We start from the raw sequence: 10,588 nt of genomic DNA, 5'->3' as shown, positions 1-10,588 counted from the left end.
TGGTGTGGTGTGGTGTGGTGTGGTGTGGTGTGGTGTGGTGTGGTGTGGTGTGGTTTGAGCCCTGGCTAACCAGACTGGCCTCGTGCTCGTGATGATCTTCCTGCTTCTGCCTCCCAAATGCTGAGAGTATAGGTGTATACCACTGTGTCTCCCCTCCTTTCTTCTTTTCTTTCTATTCGTTGCTTTTAACATCCTTGTTTGAGATGCTTTCCAGAAGACGCACACCATCTCTGTAGGCAGTTTTGGCTGGTTTGTTGTTGTTGTTGTTTGTTTTTTTTTGACATTTCCTGACTTTCAGCCAACAGGAAAGACAAACTAGATGCCTAAGCAGCTTTTTTTAACAGGATATGTAACCATTCACTCAGTAACAGCTATTTAGTAGGAGGGAGGGTTGACAATGGCGGAGAGTCCTTTCCTACACCCGTTTCACACACACACACACACACACACACACACACACACACACCACTTGGTGGTGCAGAAATACTGCCCACCCCTGAAATCCCAGCACTCGGAAAGCTGAAGCAGAAGGATAACCTCAGCCTGGGCTACACAGGGAGACCCTGCCCCACAACAAGCCAAGCAAGCTGCCTGGCTCTGGTTTGGGGCTGTTTGGAGTGAAGCTGCCTCTCTATAATCACTTCCCCGGGTGACTGCCCAGGACCACTGCGGGAGCATTAGGTAGTTGTGAACTTAATGGTCTCAGAAACTGCTGGGCAGGCGTGGTGGCACACACTTGTGATCCCAGCAGTTCAGAGGCTGAGGCAGGAGGATTGCTGGGAGTCGAAGGCCAGCCTGGATTTCGTAATAAGATATTATCTTAAAAACAAAACAAATTAAGCTTTCCCTAATTCTTTGTCTTCTTTGGTGGGTGGGTATTGATCTAGCAACGTGGCCTAGACTAGAGTAGAACTCACTATGTAGCCTCAGGTAGCCTTGAAGTGGAGGCAATCCTCTGGACTCTGCCCCAAGCGCTGGTTTCCCAGGTGTGAGCCTTCACGACCAGCTACAGTAATTTTCCCCGTGTAGTTGCAGTGTTACATGAGAGCCGTTTATATTATAAACACACCTTGCTGAGCATCTGAAATACAAATTTAACTGGATGCCCTGCTCTTTCTCTTTTATCTTTAAGGCAGGGCCTCCCTATGTAGCCCAGGCTAGCCTCAAGCTCGTGTTCTTCCTTGCCTCAGCCTCCCCAAAACTGAGGTTACAGGGCTATACCACCCCACCCGGCCACATCCAGTGATTCTGAACAGGCACTAAAAGGCAGAGAAAGGGACAGGAACTGGCCAGCGCCTCATCTCCTAGAACTCAACAGCACCACAGCCCCTTTACACAGTGGATGTACCGGTATTTGTGCATGCTGGGACCTCGCCTATCACGCTTTGCTTTTGGGAAGTATTACCTCTTGTCCAGATCCGCTGCTGGGGCCTTGTGAGCTATAGATGAGAAGCCTGCAGCTGGGTGTGGCTAGCAAGCCTCCTGTTCTCCTGAGCTCCTGCAGCTGCAGAGCTCTGGCTGTTTATTCACTGACTCCTCACTGGTTACCAGAGATCACAGCCAGGCCAAGCCCAGGGATGAGGGAAAGGCAGCAGCCCCAGTGCCGCTACCCCCGCCCCCGAAAGTGCAGGGGAGAGCAAGATGTGTAACCTTGTCACAGCCTCCTGTCCTAGGCGCTACCTGAGTGCCAGGCTGCCCCACACAGAGATCCAGGGCCCAGAAAGGGTGCCACCTCAGGCAAGGTGCCTCTCCCCTGTGCACTGTGTTGAACCTCTGGAGGAAGGCCAGAGGGTGAATTTCACAACCTACTCTGCAGCCTTGGCAACTGAAGCCTGCCGGGGTACAAAGGGGAATGACAAGGTGTGGGCAGAAGCTGCCTGGGGCCTCCAAACGGGAATAGAAGGGATGGGCTTCAGGGCCGGGCCTGTACCAGAGCCTCCCAGGGCACTGGGGATGTGGACTTCAGGTGAGGTGCGGAGGAAGAAAGGAGAGAACAGGCAGAGCCCAGGAGGTAGGCCCCGGGACATAGATGCACAAGGCCCAGATCAAAGGGGCCCAGGGCTGAAGGGACCAGATGATCACCGTGATTGCGCTGGACAGGACAGTTCAGCGTGTTCCCAGAGGCAAAGAAACCAGTATATAGGAAGTACTGTGTGTGCATGTATGTGCGTGTGTGGTGTTTGTGAGCATGTGTGAGTTTATCTGTGTACGTGTGTCTGTCTTTCTATGCATGTGTGTGTGTATATATATATATATATTCATACATATGTCTGTCTCTGTGGGTCTTCTGTGTGCATGTATACAGGTATATGAGCGTGTATATGCACACGTGTATACATGCATGTGCTTGTGTGCGCACGTGCATGTATGTGTACATATTGGTGGGTGAGTGTGTGTGTGTGTGTGTTTGTGTGCGCACATGCCTGTATATTTGACTCTACCCCACCCTTAGAACAGTTTGTACTCACACTAAGTATATCCCCGGGCCCTGGAACATACCAAGCAGCAATTAAAGTTGGGTGTGTTTTGGGTGTATCCCAGTGGTAGTAAAGGCTGCTTAGCATGTATGACGCCCGAGTTTCCTCCCCAACACCCTACAAAGCTTTAGCCGATAGTTCAATAGGTTTAGGAAGCATTTTGTCCCGGCAAGTTCTCAGCCCATATCTGCACATTTCCCTTCATCTCCACTGGGAGTGAAGTTTTGGTTGTTGTTATTTTGTTTTGTTTTGCTTTGCTTCTCCTGATTTGTAGAGAGAGGAAGGAGCTAAGGCCCGGGGCCCAGCATGAGCAGTGGTGAGTAATCTAGCAGGGGTTCAGGCCCAGGGAGTCAGCTGAGCTGCAGCTGTACTGACTTCCTTTGCTCATCTCCCACCGTGCCTCCCAGGCTCCACTTTGCAATGGGGAGGAGTTTGAAGCAATTAGCTTAGTTGTGGTAGGTAGAGCCAGGGCCCGTGAGCAGCTCTCCTCATCCCAGGAAACGGATCTGTCGCTGCCCCACCCCCATCTTTCTTCGTACCTTGCAGGGATCCGGACTTCCTGCCCTCTCACCCACCTCAGGACAGCCCCCTTGTGGCTTGAAGGCCTGAGTAGGCGTGGCAGCCAGTCAGCTGCTGTTGAGGGGTGGCAGTGCTGTCACCCGTGACTTAAAGCTTATGCCCTGGTGAACCAGAGGTCTCTCCCTGGCTGAGTGCTGATCTAATGGACAAAAAGTTAAAGGTGACCTCCTGATTATAAATGACTCCCCCAGCAGGCTTGTAGTAGCCCAGTCAATAGCTTTAGACTAACAAATGTCACTAATGCCTTGGGTCTTGAGTGGGAGGAGAGAGGGCTGATGGGGCTTTTGCTCTGGCAGGGGGGGGGGGGTCCCCAGAGGAGCACAGCTCCAATGGCCAACCTAGTCCTGCAGCTGAAGCCTGTACAGGAGGCGAGGGTGTGGTGTCCATGGCCTCCTGGCAGCTTGCCTAGGGTTAGCCCCAGACCTGCCTGACAATTAGCATTTCCTGAGAAACCTGCAGGGCAAAAATGAGGGCATGGCTCTGAGCCAGAGAACAGAGATAAAAACCTCGAGCAAACAGGCCTATAGCAAAAGATTCTGTATTGCTGTATTCTGTATTCCCTTTGACCCAGGAAATGAAACAAGAAAAGGGAAAGAATGGAGGAAGCTGAGCCGGCGCAATTAAGAGAAGATTACAACTCCTCAGAGCACAGGAAATCCACTTCAGTTTGCCTGGCTCTGTTCCTCTGAGGCTCAGTGACCCTGGAGTGTCCCTCCTCTGTCTGTGCTTAAGAGTATACTGTGATCCATTGGTGATACCTGCCTCAGGTACCGCATTAGAAAGCCTGGCCTGTGTGCTCACCATTCCTACTCTTTGAAGATGCTTTGAAGTCTAGAGCAAATTTTTTACTAACCCTAGAAGGACCATCTTTTCAGAAACTTTGGAGTTCCGTTTGTATTATAAAGACAAGTTCTCCCGTCATCGCCCTGACCGATGTGGGACTTACTATGTAGATCAGACTGTGTTCTGCCTACAGACAGCCCTTCTGCCCTTGCCTCCCAAGTGCTGGGATTGCAGAAATAAACGCCTTTTTTTTTTAATTGCCAAAATTATGGAAATTTGATTTAAAAATAATAAAGATAGTGTGGTCATGCCTATAACCCTAGCACTTGCAGAGGTGAGGATTAAAAGTATAACACTGGCCTTGGCTACATAATGGGTTGAAGGCCAGCCTGGGCTACAAGAGATCCTATCTCAAATAAAACAAATAAAAAAAAAAGAAAGAAAATGATGATGTAAAAAGAAGCCTGTGTTCCACTATCTTCGTGCAACTATAGCTGTTAGTACATTCCTTCTGGTTTTGTTCGTTTATGTTTTCCCCTCAGCCTTGAGATGCAGATTATTTGTCATGGTTATTGCTGAGCATTTACTTCAGCCATCCCCATGACTCTCAGTCCAGCCTGTGAAACACCCTCACATCCTCCCCAGTACCAAGGAGGACAGGGGGGTTCAGAAAAGTGACCCCCCCCAGTATCACACAGGGGGTGTGGGAAGGTGCACACCTTCCTGTTTACTCAGTGATGACTGACTGACTGACTGAGGAGCTACCGTCCATCCTACCAGCCTCCTGTGACACTGTGACAGCCTCCTGATGCTGTGACACTGTTTTACAGACAGGAAAGTTGGACCCTCACTACCCCAAGGTCTGCGGGCACAGAGGGAACGTCTTGGACATCAAGTGGAACCCTTTTGATGACTTTGAGATTGCCTCCTGTTCAGAAGATGCCACGGTGAGTGCCAGGGGAAGGCAGATGCCCGAGCCTGCCATTGGTCCAGTACCAGCTTTGTCTCGATAGCGGCTAGGCTGCAGTGGCCTCACAAGAAGTGAGAGCTGGAGGAGAAATTGTGGGTGTGTGGGACTTGGGCCCTTGGCACCTCTTTATGGGCCTCAGTTTGCCGTCCCATAAAATGGGTCTGGTATCTTCTGCCTATCTCGTGAAGACCCAGTGAGGCTCATGTTCTTACCACAACTAATGTACAGGCTCCGCCCTCAGGGGTTTGGACATGCTGTAAGGGGACCAGAAAATATCAGGCCATTCCATGTCACAGTGGATGTATGATGGACAAGGGAGGAGCTTCTGTGAACAGAGACCCAAAACCACCCCAAGAGGCCAAGCCCACCAACTCTGTGTTACTGAGGGTGATTTCAAACTCCTAGACTCAAGCAATCCTCCTGCCGCAGCCCCCTGAGAAGCTGGGAGCAAAGTGGTCTAATGCACCCAACCCCCAAGTGAGTTTCTGAGCTCAGATTTCATTCCAGGAGCACAAACCTTATCCCCACAATGTTCAGCATTATTTATTTTCCCTCTGGCACCCACTTCAAAGATACAGTGGCTGGGATTTAAAACAAAAGGCCCAGTCATTAACAAATAATTAAAGGAGGGATAGTCCTAAGAGATGGATCAGCAGGTAAAGGGGCTTCCTGCCAGGCCTGACTACCTGAATTCCACCTCAGGGACCCACGTGGTGGAAAGAGAGAACTGAGTTCTGCACATTGCCCTTAGACTTCCAAATATACAAGTGGCAAGTGTGTGCCCTCAAACACACTAAATAAAGTCTAATCGGGTGTGGATGAAAGCCACAGTCAGCATTTCTTGTCACCCACTGTATTCTGTCACACTGACCCCTTAACTCAGCCTTCCCAGCACCCTACCGATTAGGATGCTTCATAGACAGGCTGAGGATCAGAAAGGAACAGCGACTTGCCCAACCTTACACAGCACAGGCAGCAGAGCTGGCCTCAGACTGAGCTTAGAGCCTATGCTCCGCCCCCTGGCCTATGCTGCCACCTCCCTCGAGAAAGGACCACATAGCAGATGTGAGGGATGACTAGAAATGTCCTAGATGCAGGATACAGCCACTGAATTCCTGATTTAGCTTAGAGCTGTTTAGTCAAAAAGGGAGAGGGAATTCATTATGGAAGGAAGCAGACTGGGAAGCAGGAAAGAAAGGCAGAGAACCCTAAGAAGGCTGGGTGTAGGGGCACACACCTGTAATCCCAGGTCTTAGAAAGCTAAGGCAGGAAGATCTCAGGTTCAAGGCCAGCCTGAGTTGTAGAGCAAGACTTTTTCTCAAAGCAGAAAGCTCCACGTAGGAGATTGCTGAGAGACCGAGAGGGAAGGTCAGGCCTGACAACTCGGCCAGCCGGCTTCTGCAGGGATGGGGTAGAATGGCTGCCCTCCTGACACCTGCCCTTTCAGGCCTGCTCTGAAGATCCTTCCATTCTGCTGGGTTCTCAGGCTCCAAGTCAATGTGCAGATCATCTCCCAGAGATACACAGGCTTCCCACGAAGCTTTGCTTACAGCACAGGGACATTTATTTCCAGGTTTTTGGCTTTAAGATCAAGCCATGAACTCTACTTGCTGTGTCTGCAGGACACAAAGAGCTGAGCCTGAGGTGGGGCTGGGGGGATGAAAATATTGGGGGAGGGCAGACATGGGGTGTTTTGTTGTTTTAATTTGGGGGGAAGTTGTTTGTTTTGAGACAGGGTCTCATGGTGTATCCTAGGCTGACCTTGAACTTACAGTCCTCCCACTGCAGACTCCTAGTGCTGGGATCACAGGGGTGCACCACCACACCCTACCAAGTCTTCCTGAAAGGCTTCTGGGTGCTCTGGGGGAGGGGAAGGGGGAGGAAGAGGATGATTGGACCTGGATAGCAGCAGCCCAGTCCACATAAACACGTCCTTGCAGAGTGCTCCCTGCTCCTCTTCCTCATGACAGGGTAGCTGCCACCTCCTTCAGGACACACCTCCCCCTCCAAAAGGCCCAGCGCCTGTCTCCCTCCAGCCCCACCCCAGGCTTAGCTCTTTGTGTCCTGCAGACAGAGCAAATAGAGTTCATGGTCTGATCTTAAAGCCAAAACCAGGAAATAAATGTCCCTGCGCTGCAAGCAGAGCCTCATGGGAAGCCTGTGTATCTCTGGGAGATGATCTGCACGCTGACTTGGAGCCTGAAAACCGAGCAGAACGGAAGGAGCATGTGCACAGCACTTCCTGGGCTCCATGGGCCCAGGCAGCTGTCCCTGTGGTTCCCCATCGTAGATTTCCATGACGGAGACCTTACTCTTTGCCATGGCAGCTACTTCCATCTTCAGTCCACCCTAGCTGCTCACCTCAGGTCATGGGGTTGGTCAAAGCCCGTGGGGCAGGTTTGAGAGTGAGGCCTGCCTTCCAGTCAAGATCAGCCCTGCTTGGTTGAGGACTCTAGGGAAGCCCCAGCTTACCCTCGGCTGTGTGGGAGTGGCCATGGAGGTCAACAGGGTTCTTCCGCCAGGCACTACCAGATCTACGGCTGAGGACAGCCGCAACCCCACCTCGTCCCCAGCTCACACTCCTCCCTGTGTCTCCCCTCCAGATTAAGATCTGGAACCTCCCCAAGCAATTGTTGGCAAGGAATCTCACCACCTACAGGAAGGAGCTGGTGGGTCACTCGCGCAGGGTGGGGCTGGTGGAGTGGCACCCCACAGCCGCCAACATCCTCTTCAGCGCTGGCTACGACTACAAGGTGAGTCTGACGCTCCTGGACAGAGAAAACCTCACAGCACCAGTTCTCTAGACGCTTCTCTGGCCGCTTTAGAAGCTAGGAAGGCTCAGGCAAGGTGTAGTCAGCTTGCTGCTTCCACAGGCCTGGGGACATGCCTCTCCACCCCTGTCACCCTGGCCTCTGCCACTGCCTTCTCCTGTGTCCCTGGATGTCCCTGCCTCCTCTTACCCACCGTTAGATTGAGAACTCTCCCTCATTTGTTGTGGCCTCAGGTCAACTAACTACATCTGTTAAGACCTTGTTAAATAAATCCCATTTGAGGTTCTAGGTGGACAGGACTAGGGCTTTCTTCAATCCACTGCAGCCAGCCTCAGGGGCCAGGGCTGGGCCCATGGAACACTACTGCCCAGAGGCCATGGGCAGTCCCACCCAGCTCTGAAGACTAGGGTCCTGTTGCAGCTCATCTCTGGTTTGCATGAGAATGTCCCATGATTCTCCTTGTATCTTAGTTTCTTGAGTCCCAGTCTGCAGACTATAGCGTGTGGAACCATTGCAATGGTTATCCAACTCTTCTCTGCTATTGGGATTCACAGAGGCACCTCAGGAGCCTCTCACCAGAGACACCTCAGGAGCCTCTCAGATCCAAAAGAGGTAGAAGCTGTTGGAAGGTCCTGGTCAGAAATGCTTGTTTATCTGTTGTTGTGGAAGATGTGCGTGTGTGGCTATGTCTCCAGGAGTGCTGCTCACACCTAGGCTGTGGCTACAGGTTCCTTTGGCATCCCAGGCTATGCACAGAAAGTGGGGTGTGGTGCTTCTGACTGAACCCCACACCTCAGATCCTCCCAGTATAAATGTTTCCTTGCTCAAAGGCGGGTGGGTTTTTTTTCCCCCCTACTACTAGACAGCCTGGCTCCCAGCATCCCCCTGCTGTGCCTACAGCCTCAGCCACACCCCTCACAAATGGCCTAGCTGCCAGCTGCGTCTTCCCTCCTGGGAATACTGTATTTCCCCGCTGCCTGCTGTTGTGTGACTGTGGGGGCTGGGTGGCGTGACCACTGTGCTCAGAGCCAGCCCTCTGCCGAGCAGGTGATGGTGTGGAACCTGGACACAAAGGAATCTGTCATCTCAAGCCCCGTGAAGACAATCACCTGTCACCAAGATGTGATCCTGTCCATGTCCTTCAACACCAACGGCAGCCTGCTGGCCACCACCTGTAAGGACCGCAAGATTCGGGTTGTCGACCCCCGCCTAGGGATTGTCCTCCAGGTTGGTGCTGGGCCAAGGTTCAGGTTGAGAGGTTGAGAATGGAGGTGACAGACAGCACTGTCGGCAGATGGGCTCAGCCTCTGGAGATAGCATCCCTCAGCATTATGGGGTGGGACTGGGGACTTGTCAGGATGCTGAGATCTGCTGTATCCACTCTACAGATGAGAAAACTAAGAGAAAGGAAATGACCTCCTGTTCACAGGTGGGCTATGAACCTGTTCTGACCTCGGAGCTAGCCACGTGCCTCAGATCTGTCACTGGCCAGGGGTCAGGAGCCGCCTTAGGCCAGCACCTTCTGCTTTTTGAGCCTATTGGCTCAGAAGCTGAAATGGGCCCTTTGTCTTTCCTCACTGGAGCTAAATAGGATAATTCCAGTGTCAGGACACAGCCGTGTTCCCCTACCTCACTCAGGGCAAGTGCTCACTGGGACTCTTGAAAGAGTGGCGTGGAGCAGGGTGTGGTGGCACATGTAATCTTGAGACAGGAGGAGTGAGGGTTCAAGGCCAGCCTGGGCTACATTATGAGGCCCTGTATCAAGAAAAGAGTGGAGAGGGCAGACCTTTGCCTGACTCTATTCAGAAGCAGCTCTCAGTGGAATGGGGAGATTTCACGTAAAGGGAGGGACCCAGGGCAGCTTCCTGGAAGAAGTGTGCCAAGCAGGAGCCAAGTGGGGAGACAGGAACTACACCTGCAGTCGGGAGTCCCCGGCCCACTGCCCTACAACACCAACACACTTGTCCCTTATCCCTCCAGGAAGCCAGCTACAAGGGACACCGGGCCAATAAAGTGCTGTTCCTGGGGAACCTCAGGAAGCTGCTCTCCACAGGGACATCCCGCTGGAACAATCGGCAGATGGCCCTGTGGGACCAGGTGAGTCTCCGCCCGCCCGCACCATCAGCCTGCAGCCCTGCGCAGCCTCCTCCACTCCTGTGGGTACTTTTGAACACTCCTAGTCAGCAGACGGCCTGGCTAGCCATGCACACTCATCATTCAGGAAGAGGTGGGATCCCGAGAGAGAGGCTCTGGAGAGGGGCTGGAGTAAGGCAGGGTCCAGCTGGAGAGCTGGTCTAGTACTGACAGTGGCCCAGCCGGGGGTGATCGGTGCTGTTCTGCTAGTGTCCTTAAGTGCTGAGGACATAATTCAGGGCCTCCTACCCGCTAGACGAGCAACCTGTCTCCTTCCGTGTGTTAAAAACAAGCGGGAAGTAAGATAAAGGTCGGAGGAATGAGAGTTCAAGGACATCTTTTGCTACATATTGAGTTCAAGTCTGGCCTGTGAAAGCTTATTTACTGGAAAGACAGGTACAGGGACGAGGGTCAGCTTATTTACTGGAAAGACAGGTACAGAGACAGAGGGTTCAAAGCCAGCCTCAAAATCACCTCCCAGTTTTCAAGTTTAAAACAGACCCTCGGTGGTAGAGAGTTTTCCTAAGTATCATGGAGCCCTGGGTTTGATTTTCAGTGCTGGAAAAAGAAAACAAACAGCCAGGTGTAGAGGGTCATGCTTATAATCCCAGGTAGGAGAACTGCTCTGAGTTCAAGGCTAGTGTTAGCTACAGAGGAAAACCCTGGCTCGAATAATTTTCGAAAAAACTCAGTAAGAGCAAAATATTGACAAAGATGGTTCAGGCGCTAAGAGCAGAGGACCAAGGTTTGGTTCCTAGCACCCGCGTTACCGCTCCCAGCTGTAACTCCAGTTTCAGGGAGTCTGACACCGTCTCCTTGTCTCCTTGGGCACTGCATACACATGGCGCGCAGACACACGGGCAGGCAGAACACCC

General features: G+C 52.1%; 1 protein-coding gene across 1 annotated transcript in view; it reads left to right on the top strand.

Annotated features, from left to right (window-relative positions):
* Positions 1–10,588, top strand: part of Coro2a (coronin 2A) — a 50,413-nt gene that overhangs the window by 33,157 nt on the left and 6,668 nt on the right. The window contains exons 3-6 of the mRNA XM_055605325.1: positions 4,670–4,786; positions 7,413–7,562; positions 8,628–8,807; positions 9,561–9,677. Coding sequence (XP_055461300.1) covers positions 4,670–4,786; positions 7,413–7,562; positions 8,628–8,807; positions 9,561–9,677 — 564 coding nt within the window. The remainder of the gene's footprint in view (positions 1–4,669; positions 4,787–7,412; positions 7,563–8,627; positions 8,808–9,560; positions 9,678–10,588) is intronic.

This window comes from Psammomys obesus, unplaced genomic scaffold, assembly GCF_907164565.1.
Source record: "Psammomys obesus unplaced genomic scaffold, mPsaObe1.curated_primary_1811, whole genome shotgun sequence".
Taxonomy (NCBI): domain Eukaryota; kingdom Metazoa; phylum Chordata; class Mammalia; order Rodentia; family Muridae; genus Psammomys; species Psammomys obesus.
Note: the sequence above shows the minus strand (reverse complement) of the source record. Positions and strands in the feature narration are given on the sequence as shown.